Source organism: Leucopleurus acutus (genome assembly GCF_964270905.1).
Source record: "Leucopleurus acutus genome assembly, chromosome: 6".
NCBI classification, from domain to species: Eukaryota; Metazoa; Chordata; class Mammalia; order Artiodactyla; family Delphinidae; genus Leucopleurus; species Leucopleurus acutus.
Window position 1 is genome coordinate 75,726,823 of NC_139149.1, and position 26,277 is coordinate 75,753,099.

The 26,277-nt window shown below is 39.7% G+C and overlaps 1 protein-coding gene across 1 annotated transcript in view; it reads right to left on the minus strand.

The window, feature by feature from the left end:
- Positions 1 to 23,828, minus strand: part of STAT4 (signal transducer and activator of transcription 4) — a gene marked incomplete at both ends in the record, with an annotated part of 82,172 nt that extends 58,344 nt beyond the window's left edge. The window contains 2 exons of the mRNA XM_082840669.1: positions 22,246 to 22,390; positions 23,701 to 23,828. Coding sequence (XP_082696795.1) covers positions 22,246 to 22,390; positions 23,701 to 23,828 — 273 coding nt within the window. The remainder of the gene's footprint in view (positions 1 to 22,245; positions 22,391 to 23,700) is intronic.
- Positions 23,829 to 26,277: the final 2,449 nt, after the last annotated feature.

Below are 26,277 nucleotides of genomic sequence, written 5' to 3' on the forward strand. Positions count from 1 at the left end.
ACTTAGTAAATAACACATCAAGATAATTTTTCCATGGCATTAAACAGCCTTCAAAAACATGATGCTAAATAAATGTGTGTCACTGAATTATTTGGCTAGGCCACAGTTATGGAACGAGTTCCCTGTTATGAACATTCAGGTTGTTCCTGATTTTTAAATATAGTATTTGCTATCCTTGCTAACACATATGAACGGAAAATAGCTAACCCTTAACTTCTGGAGTGGGATAGTGTTAGCATCAGCCTAGAGGCTTATGATAGCCTAAGACTATGGGTGTATCACTGGGATTTGCTGTGAGGACTGCAGGACAGTGAGCAGGAGAAAGATCCCCGGTCAGCTTTTCTGTTACTGAGGAATTCTGGTCAGGTCATTATGACCTCAATTGAATCATCAGTAACATTAAGAGTTGGATTAAATGGTGTTAGAATTCCAGCTCCCCTAATTTTTGTTTTGTTATTAATGGGTCTCAAGCCAAAAATAATTAGCCATCCATTAGAACACAGATATTACAAAAGAACTTGTAACCCTGGGGGTCTCATTTGTACTTTCGTGGCTTTGCTGGCAAACAGATCACTCGGTACTGGGAACTTTCCAACTTGGCAAAGCAGGAGACAAGTCAAAACACAGGCCTAATTCTGTTTAAGTTTCACGGTTTAGTGGCTGCGTAGGAAAAAAATAAAAATGTGTCCAATTTAAGGAGCTTTCGGAAAAATAAAATGTGTGTGATTCATCAAATCATTTTAGTTAAAGCAAACATACATCCTTTAGGGGTAGAGCAAGACTGCATCCCTGTGACGGCATATGTCTATGCCCAGCATTAGAATGAGGCCAGATCCCATTAGGAATATTACAGTATGTGGAGAAACCTCAGTTTTATGAGAGAGCATTCCTGGAATCCTCTAGGTAAAGTAAACTACACAAGGATGTTGCTATCTGAAGAGGTGACATGTTTAGTGTTTGGTGATATAACTAGTGTGTCAGTCAAGTGATATTGCATTTGATACTGATCTGCTGATCTGCATAGCTGCTGAATTCAAGTACTTCTACACACTTAACATCAGCAGAAACTTGTGATTGCACGGAATAAATATAGGTTTCTTTTTTTAATGCAGTGTCCAGGGAGGTTAGTAAGATGAAAAGTGCTTAAAAGTTTCAGAGATTAGCCTTCTTGTTCTGTGAGATCTATGGTGTGATAGTCATCCTTTTATCCCCAAGGTCAAACCTAGTGTGATGACCTCTGTATGTACTGCAAGCATGTTTATGAGCTGAAATTCTCCAAATCATCCTTATTTCTTTTTTGTAATTGTCCTGTTACCAGTCTTAAAGAAACATATCATTTACACTCAGTTCTAGATATGGTAATATTTATAAAATAACACGTATTGAGGGCTTTTTGAGTACCAGGCACCATGCTAAGCTCTCTACATGAATTATGTCATCTAGTCCATAACAGCCCTATGATAATGGGCATAGCACTACTGCTCTCCCCACTTGATAGGGAAGATAAGGAGAGTGAGGTGCAGAGGGATTCAGTAACTTGTCAAAGGTCACATAGCTAGTAAATCAGAACCAGGAGTCAACCCGGGTGGTCTGATTCATGAATGCATGCGCACTTAAACATTATGCTATTGTTTTTAAATTGTTTCCACTTTTTAGTTTTAATGTGTGTGTGTGTGTGTTTTAACATCTTTATTGGAGTATAATTGCTTTACAATGTTGTGTTAGTTTCTTCTGTATAACAAAGTGAATCAGCTATACGTACATATATCCCCATATCTCCTCCCTCTTGTGTCTCCCTCCCACCCTCCCTATCCCACCCCACTAGGCGGTCACAAAGCACCGAGCTGATCTCGCTGTGCTATGTGGCTGCTTCCCACTAGCTATCTATTTTACATTTGGTAGTATATATATGTCAATGCCACTCTCTCACTGTGTCCCAGCTTACCCTTCCACCTCCCCGTGTCCTCGAGTCCATTCTCTACGTCTGCGTCTTTATTCCTGTCCTGCCCCTAGGTTCTTCAGAACCATTTTTTTTTTTTTTTAGATTCCATATACATGTGTTAGCAGGTCAGTGAGTATGGCTTCGGTTTACCCAGGCTAAGTGGAAATATTCAAGGTATAATTCTTTGTTTTTCATTGTTTCAATCTGGATTATTATTACCCCTTCCTGCTGTTTTAATGTCTGGTCACAGAAAGAGAATCTCAATGATAGCTCTAGTTTTTCATCAAGTATTTATTATGTGGGGAAGTCCCAAATTTTCTATAGGGCCCCAATTTCTATAGAATGTTTCTTACTTGATCAGTGCCCACATTTTACAAAGAGAGGTAGTTTCTATGATCTCTGAAAACTATTATGTAATTTATGAAGCATACCAAGGATGAAATAAAGAGATTATCCATTGTTTAACTTATGGAGATGTAACAGGAAAAAAAAGGGAACTTATTTATATATAAATGTAATGATAGTTACAGTATTGCTCTAGATGAATATTCTTTTGGAAACAGATACTTTTTCACTTACATGCAGTGATGCTCTGAGAAACAGATTCAGAAACTGATTTTGGCATGTTCAGGACAAATAAGTCAAATATGAAATGAAGTGGAGGAGGCGGTAGGGGAAGAAGAAAAGGGACAGATGAAATATTGCTTATTTCACTTCAATTTATGCATACAAGTTATACGAAGCTAAGCAGATGCATTTTTCTTACTTAGAAAAGGAAACCTTTTGGTCAGCATCAGCAAAACAGGGGTGGTGAATAGGTTAAAAGGAGAAAACAAGTTTGTGCCCTGGGACCATGATTCTGTGGTTGGACCTGACAGGTTTAAACCAGCCAAAAGGTCACAGCCAAAACAAGTGCTATTCACTAATGGAAACTCCCCTAAAACTCTGGGTACATGCCCTTAAAAAATTTGATAGAGATTCACTAACAAAATAGCTTTTCTTAATTGAATTTTCCATGTCTACTAAACTACCTGAAAATTAAAACTGCATGCGTGACAAATCTTTTTCCATTTGGCAAAAACAGAAACCTCTTGGTTTCTAATGGAAAATTGCAAAATATTAGCTTTATTTACTTTCCTATTTATCAAAGAGACTCTCCACCTATCTGAATGGTTTCAGATACTGACAAGTATTAGCAAACAGCCGTGTGTTTCTGCTCCTGAGAAAAGCAGCGTTTTTAGATGCTTGTTGAGCAGCGGTGCGCTGGGTGTGCATTAAGCACTTTCGCTGATTTCCTGTGGTTCTCACACACACCTTAGGAGGCAGATGGATTTATCCCCATTTTACAGATACCAGAACAGAGGCAGAAAGGAAACTCTATTCGTTCTGATGAAAATTCAGCTTTTCAGAGAAACTTATAAAATATGATGAAATATTTTTAAAGAGAAGGAGGGAAGCCAGAAGGATGTTTTCCATTTGTATAGCTAAGAGGAGGAGGCCTCCTTCAGGCATTCATGCAACAAAGATCTATTGAACACTGTGCTAAGTCCTGTGTTCAGTTTGTCTGTCCTCAATTTGCTTGCATTTGTCTGTCCTCTTCTAAGCAGTTCGGTAGGATAGATGCCATGAATCACTAGTTCACAAATGGGGGAAATGAGCATTCTCAAAGTGAAGTGGCTTCCTTGGAGTCATTGACCTTGTTAGAGGCCGGCTTGAAATTCAGACCAAATTTTCCTGCCCCTCCAGAAGTCTTTCTATAATAGTGGAGGGAGAAAGTTACACAGGTTAGCCATTTTTCTTTAAGTTTTACATTGCATTGAATTTCTCTGATTCCAGTGGTTTCAAAAATGTTTTTGAGAACATTTTATTTCTCATGTCCCACTCTATCCCTCCAAACAACCCCACTGTTGGTTTTATGTGGTCATTTAGAGTTCAACCCTGGCTTTCTTTTTTGGAGCAGGAACGAATACAGAGGATGGAGGCTCAGAACACACAGAACAAACCACTGGTGGAAAAAGGCCTAACTGCAGACCCAGAAACACTGTCTAAGCAAACCTATTGACGTTGGCAACAAGTCTGTCATTTTCTCTTTCTCACTCAACATGCCCAAGTTTCTAAGCATTTAAAGTCTCATAAGGGTCTCTTGATTGTCTGCCTGGAAACTAATATTTGCACTTCGCACAATGGCAAGGTACTTGGTTTATTAATCACTGGCTTTGAGGGTGTGCCAACACTCCAGCTATGCTAAACGGCCCTTGATAAGCTGTTACATTTCCCAGGTGGCCTCATGCACAAAGAAAGACCACAATTAGCAAACCCCTGGTTTCCAATCTGAGCTGTCACCTCCCACCCAAGATCCAACAACCGACAGCACAATCTACAAGGCCCCGCAGCAAATGCCAACCACACAATGGCCTCAGTTCCCCCAGAGAGACACTGCTTCATGCCTTTCATGGGAACAGGCCGCAGAACAATCTCTCCCATTCTTCAGTCTGCACAACCATGGATTTGGTTTGATGCCCAGTGCTAGGATAAAAAGGTCCCCTTCAGGCCTTCATTCAACAAATATTCCAGCACCAGCTATGTGCCTGCCTCTGTGATACATGTTGGGAAGCAAGTATATGAAAAGTGCTAAAACAGGAATGGTAAAAGGAGTCCTTAAGTCTTAAGTTCCCTGGGAGCCTAAGGAAGTCTCTAGGAAAAAGGACTCGGGAAGGGCAGGGAGAGGAAATACCATTTATAAATATCTTCCATGTGTCATAGGCTCTCAAACGCCTTCTTACTTAAAGCCCAGTGCAGCCCTTCAAGAGAGCTATTGTTCTTGTTTTACAAACAGGGAAACTGAGGAGAAGGGAAGCCAGATCCCAGCCTAAGATCCATGGGTCTTTCTACTATATCATCTGGAGCCAGGTGTCATGTTGATTTCAATCTGCAACTCTGAAAAAAGAGTCATTAGTCTTTCTTTAAAGTGTTTTTTCATGGTATAAGTGTATCTAAAGTGGGAAAATGTATTGGTCACTTACAACTATATCACCAAAGAAAAGAAGTATGAATTTCAACTGATACAATTGAAGCACTGTATCATGGAGTGAGTTTCCATAGTTTATAGCACCAAATTGGATTAATTTAATTGTAAACATAATATTTCAAATGTAGAACTTTATATAGAGAATACAAAAATATAGATTTTATATGCATGCCTGTGAGGGTAAAATTTCAAAATTAACATGGCTTTGAAAGACCAGAGTGATATTACATCTGGGAGACAAATCTTATCCATCCTCTGTTCTCTTCTCTCTTAACTCCCTATCTCATTCTTTTTCAGTTTAGACATCTACTTAATGTTTCAGGGAAACATGATACTAAGTATTAAAAGAAATATAAATTAAGGGGAACGGACTCTCACCACGTTTAAGAATCTGATGTGATTTTTTACTTCTTGCACATTCTTCTATACTTCTTGCAGGGTATAGGGAATTATTAAAAATGATCATAAACAAACTTGTTACAGTACATACATACAATGGAGTACTACTCAGCCACAAAAAGTAATAAACTCAAAATAATTACGCTGAGTTAAAGATGCCAGTTAAAAGGACAGTACAAGGTGTGGTTCTATTGATATAAAAACTCGAGAAAATGCAAACTAATCTTTAGTAAGCAAAAGGAGATCAGTGGTTGCCTGTGGAAGGGACCCAGGGCAGGCAGGCATAGAAGGGAGGACCCAAGGAAGCTTTTAGAGGTGATGCGTATGTTCATTATCTTGATTGTGGTAATGGCTTCATGGGTGGATACTTGTGTCAGAACTTCTCAAATTGTACACTTTAAATATGTGTCTACTGTACATCATTATATCTCAATAACTTATTGAAATTATCATAAACTATATTTTTTCAGAGAAATATAAAGAAAAAACTGGGGAAAGTACCTACATGTGTATAATATTTTGGACACAGGCTCTAGATTCAGAAAAACTGAGATTGTATCTTAGTTCTCTCACCTCCTAGCTGTGTGACCTTTCTAAGCCTTAGTTCTCTCACCTGTAAAGTGGGGGAAATAACAGTAGCTACCTCACAGAGTTGTTGTGAGGATTAAATGAGCTAATGAAATTAGACACTGGAGTATACTAAGCATGTGCCATTATTCATGCACATGTATGAATATGTACGCCTATGTGTATGCATGTACATATTTCATACAAGCAGATATTGTGGCACAATCTATGTATAATATAGGATAGTGATGAACCCTAAAGCAGCAATGAATCAATCTATGAAAAAGGAAACTTTTGTTATTATTATTTTACCAAACATCATCTTAGTTTTAACAGCAATGTGAGGTAAGTCCTAATATTACCCACATTCTGCAGGTAAGAAAACTGAAACAGAAGGAGGGTAAGTCATCCAGCTAACGAGTGGAACACAGACACTCTGACTTCAGGTCTAGGGCTCTTTGGACAAACCATAGGAAGAAAATTTAAGGTCATTTCTCAAAAGTAGTTAATAAGTATTCTGTGACTCAGATTAAATAGACAATTTGTAGTCCTATGTCTATATATACGTATTTGGAGAGCAAATATTGAGTTGGTCAAAAAGTTTGTTTGGGTTTTTCCATAAGATGTTGCAGAAAAACCCGAATGAACTTTTTGGCCAATCCTATATTAAGGAAAAGGATTTTCTGCCCTGCACCCCATGCCAATTCACTGTGCTCCATCACGTGAAGGGCATCCCCACAGTCCTCCATTGCTCTGATCCATCTTCCCATGACAAGTGCATGGGCCAAGGGTGCCCACAAATTGCCTGGTCCAGGTTCCTATGTCTCCTCACATTTCTTTCCTACCTCTGTGCCTTTGCATACATAGTTTTGTCCACCTGTGACACCTGCTCACACCTCTGACTATAAAGATTCTGCCAGTGCTTGCAGACATTACTGATGCCACTTATTCATTCATTCATTCCACAAATTTGTATTGAACAACAATTACCGCCAGGCACTGATCTGGGTGCTGAGAAAACCACACCAAAGAAGCATCACCTCCTCCATATTCCCATTCTTTGGATCTGACCCTCACTCTTAGTGCCTATATTGTAGTCGTTCCTTTAACCGTGAGAGCTATGGCAGGTGCATGGTACAGGGCTTGAGACATGGGAGACAAACTCTTATTCAAAATTGATTAATTTAAGAGAAGGGAAAGTGTTGAAATGATATAATAAAAACGTTTGATGTAAATAATGCTCAGAAACTCACACAAGGTAGCCAAACTTGAACAAGGCTGAAGTGGTTTAAGAAACTCTAGGAAACTTTTGGCCTCTCAGGGAGATGTAGGAAGGCAACTAGGTGCCACCAGGGCCAACTTTCACCACCTTTTGTCACTTGAAAGAGGGATTAAATAGGTTAAAGGTAAAATTTAGAGAGTGCTTCAAGTGGGAGTTTCAGCAAAAGGACCAGGGAAATAGTATCAAGGAAAAATAATTACAGAAAGCAGTATAATGAAAATCTGTGGAAATTTTAAATTTTTTTAAAAGCAGCTTTTTCACAGAGGAAGTTCTCCCCAAGAGCAGCAGAGAATGTTGTATGAACGTTATAGGTTTTTAAAATAGAGAAAGTGATTTATATAGAGAAAATGTTTTCATATGTATTTTTTGCCTCTCTCTCTTCTGCTCAAAACTACCACAGACAGGAGACTCCCCTAGAGTTTATGGTTGATCAAATCTGATGTTTAAAATACACTGTTTCTTAAGAAAGCTGTGGTCTGAGCAAAGTGTGATATACAGGAAGCTGCTGTTAGAATTTAGTCTGGGCCACAATTGTTTTACAATGTAGGTAGCTTTTTAGACTTAGTTAGAGCAACTGAATTGTCATAGAGACAGGAGAATAATTATCAATGAAATTAATGAAAAACCTCAAGGCTTAAGTGTTGCTGTATGCAATGCTAAGCTGCTACTAGCGTTTTTAAAGCTGAACAAGACATAAAACTTAAAAAAGATTTATAGCCTGAAGTCTTATCAAAGTCATGATAATGAGACCACATATCAAGACAATGTTCCTTTCTCTAAAAATAAACCAAAACAACAACAACAACAACAAAAGAAAAACCCGTTTTGCTGGTTATTTGTTGCATAGATGTTCATTATTTCTAAGGTCCTTTCCATATCTAAAATGTTATTTTTCTAGGATGCTTATACATATAGTGTAATAAACAGATAATGTAGTGTTCTCTCTGTATAGTATAGATAGTGGGAAAAGCAAAAGAAGAAACAATATGTCAAAAAAGAAGCATTTAAGAATAGTTTCTCTCTTACTGTTCTATTCTCACCTCCTCCACAAAGTGCAACAGGAAGTCACAGTTCTCAGTTGCATAATTTGTGTTTTCCATCCTCTGTGTATTTTTCAGCTGAGCATTTATTAGAAATATGAAGTCACTTCTAGTGAGAACACCATCATGACACAACCTATAACATGTGACGTCACCTTCATCGCAATCAAAGCACTGAGGCTCTCCTACCAAAATATCTCACCTGCCATAGGGTCAGTGCTGTTGATCGTGCCCCTTGAGGGGTAGAGAGATTAGAGGATTCCTTTGAGGGGGAGACAGCAAATATGAAAATGGAAGAGGACAGAGGTCTGCTTCCAATTCAATTTAGCAGCCAACCAGTGTTTTGTTGGGTCAGGGGAAGATATAGTCCTGCTTTCAATGGCAACATTTCATATTTCTTGGTTTCTGTGTTGTCATCATTGATTGCTACCATTAGTTTTTGGTTCTCAAAACTAGTTTGTGTGCTCAAAAGTTAAATTTGTTGATATTTCCCTCTATATTCCACATTTTTTTTTGACAAGCATGGAAGTGCATTACTTTTATAAACAGAAAAAAAAATGTTATCTGTTTTTCAATTCCACCAACACTTATGGAACATCTGCTATGTGCCAGAGATTGTGCTATGTAATAGGGAAAGTTGAATAAAATATAATTCTACCACCAGGTCAATTCGTCAAAAACCAGTTCACTAAAAGCCCATTTGCCAAAGTGATTCCTGGCTGTTTGCTCCCAAAAACTCACAATCTAATAGAAAACAGATATGTAAACAGCCATGACATGTCTGCTTTATCAATGGTGTGAACAAAGTTGCTGTTCAAAGCCCAGAGAAGAAAATAATTTTTCTTTGGGGTTAGAGATCAATCCAATGAGAAAGTGTGATTTGATCTGTACTCTTAAGGAGGAGCTGGATTTAATCCGTATTGTGTCCTTTAGTTTTTCTTCATGAAGTCAAGCAGGATGATGGAAAGGGTATGTTTTTCAAAGGCTAGTTTGAACTCTAGGCTTTGGTCCAAACTAAGCACAAGGAGGGGTCTTCCTTTTACTTATGTACTTTCACCTTGTGTTTATAAGAATTCTTTTTTTTTTAATGGAAAGGCATTTTATTTTAAATATAGCAGTGTGTACATGTCAATTCCAAACTCTCAATCTACCCCTCCCCCACCCCTCCCCCCCACCTGTAACTGTAAATTCATTCTCTAAACCTGTGAGTCTGTTTCTGTTTTGTAAATAAGTTCATTTGCATCATTTTTTTAGAAGTATTTGAACACAGCCTTCTCACTCACACAGCCTCACTGAAGCAAAAAGAGCAACTCCATTCTCCCAGCTCCATAATTTCTTAGTTAAGCATATACAGGCCTGAAATTGGATGGGCTGGTAAGTCCTGACCTCAGTAATACACCTCAACTGCTCCTGAAGTAGTTGTGCACACACTGGGCTCTCCCTTCTAGCTGGTGGTCATGTCTTGCCTCACGCTGTCAGGTTCATAAACAATGCCAACCCCAGAGGACAAGAAACTGGATGTGTCTCAGCTGAGGAAGGGTCAGGGCTCATAGGCAGATAGGAAATTAAAGAAAAGAAAAGCATTAGGACTCGGCACTTCACTACTGTGGGCCTGGGTTGGATCCCTGGTCGGGGGACTAATATACCACAAGCCATGTGGCGAGGCCAAAAAAAAAAAAAAAAGTTAAAAAAAAAACAAAGAAAACCAAAACAGCTGTTGTGCCCTAGGACAACTTAATGTGACTTGCAATAAAGCAACCTAGGCAGTCTCACACCAGGACACACAGCTTCATAACAGGGGTCCTCTCTTTTCCCCCAGCCTAGCACATCTGTGCAGGTCATAGCCTGTCAACCATACTTCAAGACCTTGAAAGCTCTACTGTTTTGAAAACATCTGCATTGGTCTTGTGCTTAATGCTACTTTATCAGACTCCCCAAAAGCCTATGCAGCATTTTTATTGTGTCTCATTAGGGTCCTTATTCATCTGCACACAATTGGACAGAATGATGCCCCCGCTGTAGCAAAATTGCAATAGCTTACAGCTCCATGTTTCCAATGAGGATCGTGGGCTACATTTAAGTATTTGGGGGTCCAGCCTGGTCCTTGGAAATAATGACTCCCTACCAATGCACAGAGAAGAATTCCTTAATAGATTAGGTATCATCTTACATACTTTATACCAGGACTATAGTAATCAATATATATCAATTCTTGGGGGTCCAAAAATGTACTCTGATTCTACATATTAGGTCCTTTGTTGTTTTCAAGCAGGGCTACGTGAAAAGGCCAGATAAGATTGTGTCTATTATATAGTAGTGCTTAATTCTTGCAGGAGTAAGGGATTAGTCAAATGGGATTAATGAACCTATGGTCATGGAACCTATGGTTCAAATGAACCTTATGATCATGAGAAAAACTTTGAATGATGTTGAATTGTCAGAAAAACTGCATTTACTTGGAATGTGCTCTGCTTATAACATGAAATACTTTGGGTAAAGGTCATGACTGACAGATGGAAATCTTGATGGCTCCTTCCATTGTTTCCAGTTCCCAACATGAGACAAACATCACATGTACCCTTTGTCCACTGATGTCGACAAGAGGGAAACAGTTTGATAATGCAATGCTTTTAGACCTACCATCTGGTAACCCCCTTCTCTACAGGATCCTACTGGCCACTACACTCCAACCTGGACTCATGCCCTGGTCAGCTGGTCTTGTTGGTATACAATTTACTTTGCAATATAAAGTTTAGATAAAGAAGAATCAGTTTAGTCATAATAAAAAAAATAGCCTAATGAAAGTTGAGAAATGTTAAAAGTTGAGAAATGTTATTTCAGGTTAGAAAGAAATAACCCTGAGTACCATAGAAAATTATCTTCTAATAAAATAACTGTAGATTTACAAAAAAATTAGAAGAAATAACCTAAAAGAATTAGAAAAGCTTTTTTTTAAACACAACGCATTCAATTAAGACAAAGGTGGCATATTTTGGGAATGGTCCATAACGGTTAACTTTCTTGGCTAAAGCAGAACATCACTAAAGCCTAGCCACAGATTCAGCTCCAATGTAATTACTTGCAATGACTTAAATTTTCCACCTGCTCTGGTAGATTATACACACCATGAAGTCAATACCCCCAACATCAGCCATGCTCCTGACAGACAACTTCCTCAATGCATATACTTGTTGGATGAATGAATGAATGAATAAAAGTAAACTTACTCAAACGTCTCACAAATGACAATGGATTTGAGGGAGATACTAAATAAATCCTTGGGAATCCATCATTTCCACTAGAAAAGCAACTCATTTATCCCTTCCATGTAAAGTGGCAAAAAATAATAAGATACATTATATGTGCTATCTACACACGATTTTATTTTTGCATTGCCTTGGGCAAGGTGTCTCAACCTTGGCTCCACATTATAATCAACTGAGGAGCTTTAAAAAATCCCAGTTGAAACAGAATCTCTGGGATGGAGCTGAGCATGGCTAATTTTTAAATGTGTTTCTGATGATTCTAATAAGCAGGCAATGTTGAGAATACTGACTGAGAGGCACTCTTTCCCAAACTTGTCTGATCATAAGAATCACCTGGGTTGCTCAGTCCACAATACCGCCCAGTCCCGAGTGGTATCAAGGGTTTTTAATCTTTGCCAGTTTGGAAGATATTGTAAAAAGTGACCTCTATTTTGTTTTGACAGAGAAGCACTCGTTTCCAATTCTTTAAGGCTGCCTGACTTCAATTTTCATCTTCTATAGAGATGCCATTGCTTCTAATTTAGTGTCAACACAAAAGTAATTTATTGCAGGATTATTTTCCAGGCTATCCTGGGGCATTTCTTCTTGTCCTGAAGTAATACTTCTACAACTTTCATTAGACTATATCTTTATTACTGTAAGTCGATTCTCATCTATCTAAAGTAATTGCAGCATGTGATTAAGTGTCAGGATGAGTTGTTCAGACACTAAGGGCTGGGGGAGTGCAGAGGAGGGAGAAATCAATGCGGATTTTAATGACATGGAGATAGGTCTTGGGCTGGTGAATGAATGCTGGGAGGAAAGGGGAATTGGGTCCTGGGCAGAGGGCCTGGCAAATCATGAGCAAAGCATCTATTCTAGGGATATGAAATACCCATAAACTAAATCCACCACTGCTCATTTCTTCTTCTGTTGCTTCTGCCTGGGATGCATCTCTCCTTTGTAAACTCTCTGAATCCTACCCCTCCTCTTCATAGTCCCAAACCACATCTTCAACCTGTTCGATCAGAATTGGAAGCGGGGGCTAGAAATCTACATTTTTAACAAGTTCCCCAAGGGATGTTTATAACGAAATGCTAACTTAGGGTGATGAATCTCTCTACAAAATTTAAGAGGAAGACAGATGGGACAGAATGTCTCCGAAAGAGAACCAGACGCAACAAACGAGCGCTTCTGTCGAAATCAATCAGAGGTACCATTTTTCATTATTCAAACTGGCAAAGATGAAAACACTTTGCACCACTCAGTGTTGATGGTGGAATGAGCTTTTACACGCTGCTGGTGGTAATGTGAATTGGTACATTACTAAAGGACAATTTGGCAATTCTTATCAAGAGCCTTGACATTTTTCATACCCTTTGACATAGTAATTCCACTTTTAGAAATTTATCCTAAGGCTGTGGTCTCCACCTTGGCAATTTATCAGAATCCCTTGTGAAGCTTTTATGAACTACATTTCTGGGCCCCACTCCCTGGAGATTCTGATTCTGTAGATTTGGGGCAAGGTCTGGGAACATGGGTTTTGAAAATACTGTTGTCATTTGGGCTTTTTTTTTTAATTTCAGGTAATAAAAAAGTTAAAATTGCTGAAAGTTAAAAAAGTTTTAAAAAAGTTAAAAAAAGTTTAAAAAGTTAAAAAAGTTTAAAAAGTTAAAATCCTTCCCCATCCTCCACTTCCTCCCCTCACTCCCTGTGGGTAATCACAGAGAACATGTTGTTCTGCATTTTTTCACTCTATAACATATATTATAGTTATTATTCTATTTCAGTATATTCAAATCTAATATTTTAATAGCTGTTTATGGATGTAAATAATTCAATTTATTTAACCATTGAGATCATTTAAAGATGGACATCTGAGATCATTTTCACATTTTGTTATTATAAATAACAAAACAAAAAACATCATTGTATGGATATCCTTCTTTTTACCTGTGTGAGAATTTCTGTAGGATAAACATCCAGAAATGGAATTCATGAGTTGCACTAAACTTTGATATTGACAAACTGCTTTCCAAAATGGTTTTACTAAACGTGGCAGACATACCTACCTGTCCCCTCAAATTCCTGCTTCCTCTGTGATAGGATGCAGTAAGTCCTTTGAGGTGGAAAGCGGCAGCCCATTCAGAGATTACACTGCCTAGCATTCCTTGCATGGTGTGGAAGGCTTGTAACTAGTTCTTGCTAATGGGATGCATACATAGTGTGTCATTACTAGGCCAAGGAATCTTAGATGTGGCTGTGACTTCATGCTCTTTCTCTAGCTCCTGTCTATCTCCAAAGACATCCCTTTGCGATAGCCAAGCCACACTGTGGAAGAAACTTGGATCCCTGAATTGCAATGAAAAGGAAAGCCACCCACTTTATCTACAGAGTAACCAATATTAAACTGTTATGTGCATGATAAATAAAATCCTATTGTCTGATAGTTTATTTAGTACAGTAACTAGTGTTATTCTCATTAATATCAGTTTACACTCATGTCAATAGTGGGTATATTAAAAATAACAACTCTATAAGCGATTTTGATGCATAGAGTTAAAACCCACCATTCTAACAGAATAATCATAAATATTAATGAAATTTTGACAATAGGTATGTGTTCTTCACTTGTTTATATTGGTAAAAAACAGGAACAAGTAATAAATGTCCAATTAGTAGGTGAATACAAATGATGCTGAAAAAGAATATTTAATGGCATGGAATGCCATTCCATGGTTGGTTGGTGGCCTCTCCCGGCAGGGCTCGTGCCCTGGTCCGGAAAGATCCCACATGCCACGGAGCAGCTGGGCCCGTGAGCCATGGCTGCTGAGCCTGCGCGCCCGGAGCCTGCACTCCGCAACGGGAGAGGCCACAACAGTGAGAGGCCTGCGTACCGCAAAAAAAAAAAAAAAAAAGAAAGAAAGAAAAAAAAAATCCATGTGATGAAACCAATATTCGATCAACAAATGTCGGTGAAGTAGGTACTTAGTATACCTACTAAGCAAATTATATGAGCCCTACTTTAAGAAATCCGAACTATCATTTGGAATTTAAAAACATGTGCACTATAGACAAAGTAATTGTTTCACAAAGAAGGAAAGGACAAATTGTTATAGACAAGTAATAAACTGTGAGAAAAAACTTAATAAGGAGGGAGTGCAATCTAGGTTTGGTTAAGATGAAGGCTTGGGTGAATATGCACAAAATGATCCATGAAGAAAGTTTCAGGTGGGTGGGATCTTGAGTTGATCACTCTGGACTTCTAGTTTAGTGCGATGTGCACAGGACAAGGATTGTGATGCACACCATCTACCTCCTGTTGGCTGTCCCAGATTATACAGCAAACAAAATCTTGACAGCTAACTCACATTTCATCTTAGATGGCATGACATGCAGGTCTCTTAGCCTTTGAAATATGAGCACTGTGATATTGGCATCAGGTAATTTTCTCAGAGGAAAACAAATTTTGGGGGTGTGTGCTGAGGACTTGGGGAAATAACTGTGGCCTGAAAATGACACACTGGCTGCCACCCATGTGCAGAAAATGACCTGAAAGATTGAACCCTCCATTCAGCTCTTTCAGAGTTAACACCGAGTGGCCACACCAGGCTCTGTTCAGGTTGGAGGTTGAGGTGGCGTCTCTTGCATGTGGTGCACAGAGAGGAAGGAAGAGGAGTGAACTGAGAAAGCAGCATGAATTAGAGGATACAATCTGGCAGATTCAGAGCTGCTCAGCAGTTAAAGGAACTTTTTTCTCCCCCATATTGCAAAATAGTGTCTCCTATTCTTCACTTTGTCATGTAAAAAATCTCATATCATGGGCCTCCCTGGTGGCGCAGTGGTTGAGAGTCCGCCTGCCGATGCAGGGGACGCGGGTTCGTGCCCCGGTCTGGGAAGATCCCACCTGCCGCGGAGCGGCTGGGCCCGTGAGCCATGGCCGCTGAGCCTGCGCGTCCGGAGCTTGTGCTCCGCAACGGGAGAGGCCACAACAGTGAGAGGCCCGCATACCACACACACACAAAAATCTCATATCACCTGATACTCAGAACCAACAATAGGATTTTTACAGACAGGACAGGAAGGAACCACTGTTTGCCCAACTTCTGAGGAGCTTTCAACTCCAACATTTATTTTTGTTCAGGCAAATCCAAACAACTCTGAGAAAGAGGCCATGGGGGTACAGAGAATAGAACATGCTAGGTGTGGGTTGCCCCTGCCCACTCCCCCTCACACACAGAGTCTAAAACTCTCACTAATAGACTCATTACCCTGGTGGGTGAAAAATGCTCTGTAGGTGGTGGGGTTACTAACCACAATCTTAACACCAAAACCCTGAACTCAGCCTTCTAACAGATGGAGTTTTTTTCTACTTTCAGACAAGTTTGCTGTTGCCTGTTTCCCCTTACTTCCCTAACAGTAATCTGTGAGGGATAGCCATAGAAGTTCCCATCAGTTAAAAACTAAAATGCAGGTGGTGTGAATTTTTTAGACTGTAAGCTTCATGATTTCCTCCAATTGTATTCCTAGTGCTTAAGATGTGACTGATAACATAAGAACTTATTAAATATTTGTTGACTAGATAATAAGATTGGTTACGTGATATTTACAAAAGACTCAGTATAAAGTGACAGACAAGGTATGAAAATGAAGAGATGGACTTATGTGCCTATTAGCAAATGGTAACAAAAAGAAAGCCACACAGTAAAATGCAAACTTAATAAATGGGTCAAAAAGGATATTTTACATTGATTTTTTTAAAAGTTGCATTCACCAATATTATCTTGTACTTATGCTCCTCACAACATAGTAACAAATACACAAAGCAAAAACTTCTAGAAGCTTAGGAGAGTTGATAAACCCACAGTGATAGAAAAAGATTGACTTCAGTATGTTGCTTTAAAAAAATCAAAGGAGGGGCTTCCCTGGTGGCGCAGCGGTTGAGAGTCCGCCTGCCAATGCAGGGGACACGGGTTCGTGCCCCGGTCCGGGAGGATCCCACGTGCCGCGGAGCGGCTGGATCCGTGAGCCATGGCATCTGGGCCTGCGTGTCCGGAGCCTGTGCTCCGCAACGGGAGAGGCCACAACAGTGAGAGGCCCGCGTACCGCAAAAAAAAAAAAAAAAAAAAAAAAAATCAATGGAATTTTCTAACAGATCTCCCTGATTATTCCTTGACTAACTACAATTCATTTGTCAAAGTAAGCTTAAAAAACAGAAATCAGTTCATGTCACACCTCTGCTCAAACCTCTCAATGGTTTCCCATCACACTCAGTATAAGACTCAGATTCCTGACCAAGGCCCACAAGCTTCTATACAAGACAGCCCAGCTCACCTCTTTGATCTCATCACTTTGTTATTTCATGTTTTAGATACATCCTTGAAAAAACTACAGTTTGTCTTAGAATTGCTAAGTTTTGTCCACATAATGGATATTATTTTCTGATATCTTATTGGGTGCTTTCAATCTTTCATGCACTCTATTTTCACTTTTTGTAGTGATACTTTTGAAATTTTAGCATGTGCGCTTAACATCTGTATCTGATTCCCTTTCGTAGCTCCTTCTGTGAGCATATCTTTGTAGTGAACTTTTAATTTTGTATAATAATTGAGCTGGGTATAGAAGTCTAAGTTGATGGGTATCGTATTCCAGCTCGGTGAAGAGTTTATTCCACTCGTCTCTCACTTAATACTGTTTTAAATTTGGCTTTCAGTTTATCTCTCATTTTTACATAGGTAATAGATTTGGATTCCTTTGCTACTTTTTGGACCTTTTCTTCCTCTCTGGTGTCCTGCAGTTTCTTTTTATTTATGATGCTTGGGGCCTGTATTTCTAGAATCTAAGAATATATGACAGCCACAAGGTCAGCTCCTACTCACAGTTCTGTTTTACAGTTAAAAATTTTTTTTGGTTCTATAACTTAAAATTTAGATGAGTGGTTACTGCAGGTGGGGAGAGAGCAGAGTGGAGATGGGGGTGGGGGCACAGGAGGCTACAAAGATACTGATAGCAACTGAGTATAAAATGTCAATAGCAGCTTGCCCTACTATCTGCATATATATATGTGTATATATATATATATATATATATATATATATACACACACACACATATATTTATATATGTATGTTAGGAATGATGTTCATGAAATATTAATATGGTTATATCTGGGGAGTAGATTTTGGATTATTTCATATTTTCTTTGCATATTTTTGTATTGCTTCAATTTTTAAAGTTATGAATATGCACCATTTTAATTTTTTTAGTCATTCTGAGGGAGAAAGAGAGAGAAGGGTTGTTAGAGGCTGAATATTTGTGTCTCCCCAATTCATATGTTGAAATCCTAACCCCTGATGTGATGGTATTAGGAGGTGGAGCCTCTTATAAGTGATTAGGTCATAAGGCTCTTGAATGGGATTAGTGTTCTTTTAAAAGAGAACCTAGAGAGCTTCCCTGTGAGGTTACAGGGAAAAGACAGCCATCTATGAACCAGAAAGCTGAATCAGACATTGAATGTGCCAGCACTTTGACCTTGGGCTTCCCATCCAGAACTGTGAAAAATAAATGTCTTTTATTTAAAATCCACCCAATCAATTGTACTTTTGTTATAGCATCCGGAACAGACTAAGACACAGACAGGAAGACGAATAAGGAAAATAGATTTTCACTAGAAAGTCCAAGAACAAAGATCCAGCAATCAAGCTCCAAGGTATTTACCCAAATATATTGAAAACTCGTACGCACACAAAAACCTACACATAAGTGTTAATATCAGCTTTGTTTATAAATCCCCAACACGGATAAACAAGCTGTACTACTGCCATAAAAAGGAATATCATTCAGCGATAAAAAGAGCTATCACGCTACAAAAAGACACGGAGGAAACTTAAAAGCATATTACTAAGTGAGGAAAGCCAATCTGAAAAGTTTACATACTGTATGATTTCAACTATATGACATTCTGGAAAAGCTAAAACTATAGAGTAAAAAGATTAGTGGTTGCCAGGAGTTAGGGAGTGGGGGAGGGACGGACAAATGAATTGGTGGAGTAGAGAACATTTTTAGGGCAGTGAAACTGAAATGGTGGATACATGACATAACGCATTGTCAAAACCTATAGACTTGTACAACACAAAGAGTAAGCCCTAATGCAATCTTGGACTTTAAGTTAATAATAATGTACCACAATAGGTTCATCAGCTGAAACAAATGTACAAAACCAGTGCCAGATAACAATATGGGAAACTGGGGAGAGGCAGGTGGAGAGGGAGAATATGGGAGCTTTCTGTACTTTCTGCTCAATTTTTCTGTGAACCTAAAGCTGCTCTAAAAAAATAAAGTCTATTGTTTTTTTTTTAAAAAGTCCTAAGAACAGGGTGAAGCATTCTTGAAATATCTGGGACAGATATTTATTTTTAGCAAACCCTAATACAGTCCTTACCACATGCTTTACAATTTTTTTTAATGCTCCTAACATCCCTGTGGAGTAGGTACCATTGTGATTCCACTCACACCGCTGAGGAAACTGAGGCGAGAGAGTGTAAACATCTTGCCCTGAGCCACACAGCAAGGAAGTCACAGAGCCAGGATTCAACCCAACATAGTCCTTGCTCCTGGCCTTCACCTGAGGCTACCTCCCGTTAGAGGGACTAAGGCGACCTGGACATTAGTGTTCACTGCTTCCACCTCGGAGATTGCCTTGACTCTTGGTTCAATGGTTTTGTTTGTCTTTTATAACAAGCCATTCCAAATTCTTATCAGAAATAGGTGGGATATAAATAGTAAATTAAAATATTGAAACTGGAGATCCCAGTTGCTCTGTCAAGACCTAAAATAAATTTACCTTATACCTGCTTAGCTCCCCTGATACAATACTGTTTGCTCTTTTACGCTATAATAGTTATGATGGATTGTATTTAAAATGCCAGAGGATGAAAATGTCCAAACCAGGTAAGAACAGTGTCACTATTCTTTCAGCAGGAGGTGTTTTTTTTCTTTTGAGGGGAGGGGGATCTTGTTTTATCAAAAAGACTTGTCTTAACATAATTGGCAATGTTCTGAATCAATATAAATACCCAATAAGTATAGTTTATAAATCAAAGGAAAGAACAAATGTTTTTGTCCATTCAAAATATCCTAACCAGGGAATTCCCTGGCGGTCCAGTGGTTAGGACTCTGAGCTTCCACTGCAGGGGGCACGGGTTCAATTCCTGGTCGGGGAACTAAGATCCCACAAGCCTCACAGCACGGCCAAAAATAAATAAATAAAAATAAATACAAAATATCCTAACCAATCAAACTGTTTTGGGAGTCTCTAGTTCGTAGTAGAACCATGCTGGGTACTGGAGGGAAGAGGAAGGTCACAAAAGGAACTCAGACTTTTAACTTCAAAGAGCTTGTGACCTGCTTAGACACATCTAGCACAGATGAGATACTGCTTATCTTGCAGCCCATGCTCCGTGAGGAATGAGAATAAGGGGTAAAGCACCGGTGAAGGCTCCCTTACTGCTCTGGGACCTCCATAGCTCCTCTAGGGATGAATGGGAGCTGGACTGGAGGAAGAGAGATGGCAGAGCATTCCTGGCCATGAGACTGTCATGGACAAAGGCCCAGAGTCATTCAAGAGTGAGCTGGTTGTGCTCAGGAACAAGGAGTAGATCTATTTTTCTGGGGCAGGAATGTTGAGGAGCTTGGGGCAGTTTATTGGAAAAGGTCGACAGAGACAAGATGCTGGAAGGCCCATGACCTAAGCAGAGACATTTGTGCTTGAGCTGAAATGTGACTGGGAATTACCGCCGGTTCTTAGGCTCCCTCACAATCTTATCTCCACTCAGAAAAATGATGGGCTGGACACTTACCCTTGATTTACAGAGAAGATCCTGCTACTTTCCCTATCAACAAAAACGTCTGTATTTTGAAAGCCTATTTTTTTTTTGCCAAAATAAAAGCTTCAGTCTTTCTTACAATCCCAAAAGGTAGATAATAATCATCCTCATTTACATGAAAAGATATAGGAATTTAGAAAAATTAAGTGACTTGCCCAAGGCCACATTTTGAGAATCAGAATTTCCAAAGACCATGCACCACCTATTTTACCCACCCATGTCCCTCTAGCAAAGACCAAGGGCCAGCAACCTTTCCTATAAATGGCCAGATAACTATGCTTAATACAGACATACATGCGCACGCGCGCACACACACACACACAATACACATATACACATTTTTATTTTAGGCTTTGGAGCCATACAGTCTCTGTCACAACTACTCAACGGTACCACTGCAGTGCAAAAGCAGCCGGAGTCAATACGTGACTGACTAACCAAGCTGCCTTCCACTAAAATACAGAAATTTGAATTTCCTATAATTTTCATGCCACTTATTTATTTTACTTTTATTCTTTTTCAACCACTTAATGTAAAAGCCATTCTCAGTCGTGGACCGTACAAGAACAGGCAGCGACCACATTTGACTTGCGGGTAGCAGTATGCCAAACCCCTGTTTTAGGTTTATTGATTAGAGCACTAACTAACGAAGCCAAGGTTAAATGTCTTACCTCTGGAACAGATAGTTTGCTTTACACTGTGAAAAATCCCGTTTTGTTGGCAACAAGTTCATTTCCTACCCCCAGCCAAGTGTCTTGCAAATTTGTAGGGGATTACAAGGGCAAATGTAACAGTAAAACAGCAATGAAAAAAATCCAATCCAAACAACAATAAAACAATAACAACAATTAAAAACAACAATCCAAACAACAATAAAAAATTAATACCTATGTCCCTCTCACAAGTGTTAGTAACATCAAGCACATTTCTATTATAGTCTAGGAAAATTTTTGTAAAAATGCATTAATTGTAAGTTTGAGATTCTAAAGAAGCCTCACTGAGAAACGACATATGTATATTTCATGTTCTCTAATACGTTGTATAGGCACTCAGTAAATATTAGAGCTGTCCATGTTCAGAGTTTGTTTCATAAGCATCTCTGGGTTTAGGTCATTATTAGTCTGCCCTTAATTCTTTAGATCTCTGTTTCACTTACTTCATTCATTCATCCCTTTAATCAATGAATATTACACACCTACTATATATCCAGCTGTGTGGTGGGCACTGGGAATTCAAAGCTGAATATAACGTCCTTGCCTCAAGTAACCCACAATTTGAGGGAGAAGAAAAACTTAGAAATAACACTAATGTAGAATATACTAAATGCTATGGTACAGATGTGTTGGAGGTGTTATGGGAACACAGAGAGATGGGCTCTGCCTGGGTGAACTTTTGGAATAGGAAGCTACAGGGCACCACAGAATGCTTTTGAAGGGGGTGAAGTCTGAGCCAAATCTGGAAGGACACATACAACCATAATGCCTCCACCTATGAATGAGAACGATACCAACTCTAAATTGTTACATAAGAGACAAAGGCAAGGGAGGATGGAGAGATAGCCGTGAACCTAGCATCTTTCAAATCCCTGTTCCACATTCTCAATTTGATCATACCTAGTAAGCAGTCACATGTAAATCACATACCCTCCCACTTGTAGTGTATTTTAGATTCAAAAGTTGGTGCAAAACAAACATTGGGTAATGAAATAAAATTGAGCACAAAATTTAAAATAGTAAGAGAATTCAGCTTTTTCCCTCTTAAATCTGGTTTGGAACTAAGATGAGGCTACATTTTTGTTTTTGCTAAATTTAGGACTTGTAAATCCAAATATTTTTAAAAAGTAGAATGAATTCTCACCTGAAGGACTTTCCTAATTCTTTTTAGGTTGTGTATTAAAAGCAGATTTTTCTCTTTGGAAACGCGACCTAACTGTTCATCCAGTTGTATTAACAAGTTTTGAAGAAGAATTGTTGCCATGGATTCATTGTTAGATGCTGCCTCCCTAAAAAACAAAAGTGCTATTACACAGCAGGAAGCACCTTAGTAAAATGTCTACTTTTTTTTTAACCATAATCATTTTAAAGTGATAAATATACCCCGCAGTGATAAGCATTTACTAGTTTTTAAAAATTAAATTGTACACATGAAAGTATATTCAACATCACTAATCATTAGGGAAATGCAAATCAAACCATAAGATACCACTTCACACCTATTAGGATGGCTATTATTGAAAACACAAAATAAGTTTTGGTGAGGATATAAAACTGGAACCCTTATATATTGCTGGTGGCAATGGAAAATGGTACAGCCACTGTATAAGACAGTATGGAGATTCCTCAAATTAAAAACACAAAATTATATACAATTTCACTTCTGGGTAGATACTTAAAAGAATTGAAAGCAGGGACTTGAGTAGATACTTGACATCAACATTTATATCAGCTTTATTCACAATAGCTGAAAGGTGGAAACAACTCAGATGTCCACTGAAGGATGGATGAATAAATAAAATGTAGTAGATACATACAATAGAATATTATTCAGTCTTAAAAAGGAAGGAAATTCTGATACACGCTGCTCATATGAATGAACCTTGAAAGAATGTGCTAAGTAAAATGTCAGTCACAAAATAACGAATGTTGTGTGATTACACTTGTATGAAGTACCTGGACTAGTTGAATTCAGAGACAGAAAACAGAGTAATGGTTGCCAGGGGCCGGGGTGGAGAGAATGAGGAATTATTATTTAATAAGTACACAGTTTCAGTTTGGGAAGATGAAAAAGTTCTGGAGATGGATGCAAAACAGTGTGAATATACTTAATGCCACTAAACTGTATACCTAACAAATGGTTAAAATGGTAAATTTTATGTTATGTATATTTTATCAAAAGAAAAATTTTAAGACAACTATTTAAAGCAAAATATGTTTTTAATTGTACAAGGTGAATAGAGCTTTAAAAAACGTTTGTAAAACATGTTAAGAAAAATATTTATATTGAGTCTATGATAGAGAATTGATATAAACAAGAGATTTACTTCTTGTCTTTTTAATACTTAGAAATCGTTGGAGTTTAGCTTATTAAAAAACAAAGCACTAGAACCATTTTTTCATCTACAGTGGATGAAACCAGAAAGGACAATGATTCTCCTCCGTTAAGGAAGCTTTCCAAATCCTCAAGGAAAGTTCTTTACCTGATAAGAATGTATCAACTGAATCAAAAGTGGACCATAGAATAAATCCACGTGGATAGAGCATAAAGCATTTGTGCATCAACCTCTAGGGAAAATACAATAATGTTTGATCCTACCAGTCTTGATTTTCAATCCACTGGGCCAACAGATGCCGAATTTCCATAGGAAAGTTGTCATCATAGAATTGATCAACTTGCTCCAAAAATTTTATTTCTAACTGTTGGACTTGATTCCACTGAGTCATGCTACAAAGAAGAGGGAAAATTAGAGTTTAAAAATAATGTTAATTAATAACTACGGTACACGTTTTCTTTTTTTCTTGGATTTCGGACAAAGACAATGTTGTCCATCAAGTAACCGGAGAAAAAAATTTCTCTTATAGAGTTTTAGGCAGAAACTTGCTGAGGTAGAATCCAGGGCCTAAGCATTTTAAAGCCTAGTTATTCAGAAGCCAGGTAGGGGCTAAATCCACTTCAGTTTTAGTCAGAAACTGGGTGAGGCAGAATCCAGGGCCTAAGCATTTTAAAGCCTAGTTATTCAGAAGAGGGGGGCTTCCGGGAAGATGGCGGAAGAGTAAGACGTGGAGATCACCTTCCTCCCCACAGATACACCAGAAATACATCTACACGTGGAACAGCTCCTACAGAACACCTACTGAATGCTGGCAGAAGACCTCAGACCTCCCAAAAGGCAAGAAACCCCCCACGTACCTGGGTAGGGCAAAAGAAAAAAGAATAAACAGAGACAAAAGAATAGGGACAGGACCCGCACCAGTGGGAGGGAGCTGTGAAGGAGGAAAAGTTTCCACACACTAGGAAGCCCTTCGCGGGTGGAGACTGCGGGTGGCGGAGGGGAAAAGCTTCGGAGCCACGGAGGAGAGCACAGCAACAGGGGTGCGGAGGGCAAAGCGGAGAGATTCCCGCACAGAGGATCAGGGCCGACCGGCACTCACCAGCCTGAGAGGCTTGTCTGCTCACCCGCCGGGGCGGGCGGGGCTGGGAGCTGAGGCTCGGGCTTCGGTCGGAGCACAGGGAGAGGATTGGGGTTGGCGGCGTGAACACAGCCTGCAGGGGGTTAGTGCGCCACGGCTAGCCGGGAGGGAGTCCGGGGAAAAGTCTGCACCTGCCAAAGAGGCAAGAGACTTTTTCTTGCCTCTTTGTTTCCTGGTGCTTGAGGAGAGGGGATTAAGAGCGCTGCTTAAAGGAGCTCCAGAGACGGGCGCGAGCCGCGGCTAAAAGTGCGGACCCCAGAGACTGGCGGGAGATGCTAAGGCTGCTACTGCCGCCACCAAGAAGCCTGTGTGCGAGCACAGGTCACTCTCCACACCCCCCTTCCGGGGAGCCTGTGCAGCCCGCCACTGCCGGGGTCCCGGGATCCAGGGACTCCTCCGGGAGAACGCACGGCGCGCCTCAGGCTGGTGCAACGTCACGCCGGCCTCTGCCGCCACAAGCTCGCCCCGCACTCCGTGCCCCTCCCACCCCCCCGGCCTGAGTGAGCCAGAGACCCCGAATCAGCGGCTCCTTTAACCCCGTCCTGTCTGAGCGAAGAACAGACGCCCTCCAGCGACCTACACGCAGAGGCGGGGCCAAATCCAAAGCTGAGCCCCTGGGAGCTGTGAGAACAAAGAAGAGAAAGGGAAATCTCTCCAGCAGCCTCAGGAGCAGCGGATTAAAGCTCCACAATCAACTTGATGTCTGTGGAATATATGAATAGACAACGAATCATCCCAAATTGAGGAGGTGGGCTTTGAGAGCAAGATCTATGATTTTTTTCCCCTTTTCCTCTTTTTGTGAGTGTGTATGTGTATGCATCTGTGTGAGATTTTGTCTGTATAGCTTTGCTTCCACCATTTGTCCTAGGGTGCTATCCGTCCATTTTTTTCTTAATAGTTATTTTTTTATTTTAATAACTTTATTTTATCTTACTTTATTTTATTTTACCTTATCTTCTTTCTTTCTTTCTTTTTTTCCTTCCTTCCCTCCTTCCTTCCTTTGTTCCTCCCTCCCTCCCTTCTTTCTTTCTTTCTTTCTTTCTACTTCTACTAATTCTTTCTTTCTACTTTTTCTCCCTTTTATTCTGAGCCGTGTGGATAAGCGGCTCTTGGTGCTGCAGTCAGGAGTCAGTGCTGTGCCTCTGAGGTGGGAGAGCCAACTTCAGGACATTGGTCCACAAGAGACCTCCCAGTTCCACATAATATCAAACGGTGAAGATCCCCCAGAGATCTCCATCTCAACACCAGCACCCAGCTTCACTCAAGGACCAGCAAGCTACAGTGCTGGACATCCTATGCCAAACAACTAGCAAGACAGGAACACAACCCCACCCATTAGCAGAGAGGCTGCCTAAAATCATAATAAGTCCACAGACAAGCCAAAACACACCACCAGACGTGGACCTGCCCACCAGAAAGATAAGATTCAGCCTCATCCACCAGAACACAGGCACTAGTCCCCTCCACCAGGAAGCCTACACAACCCACTGAACCAACCTTAGCCACTGGGGACAGACACCAAAAACAATGGGAACTACGAACCTGCAGCCTGCAAAAAGGAGACCCCAAACACAGTAAGATAAGCAAAATGAGAAGACAGAAAAACATACAGCAGATGAAGGAGCAAGATAAAAACACACCAGACCTAACAAATGAAGAGGAAATAGGCAGTCTACCTGAAAAAGAATTCAGAATAATGATA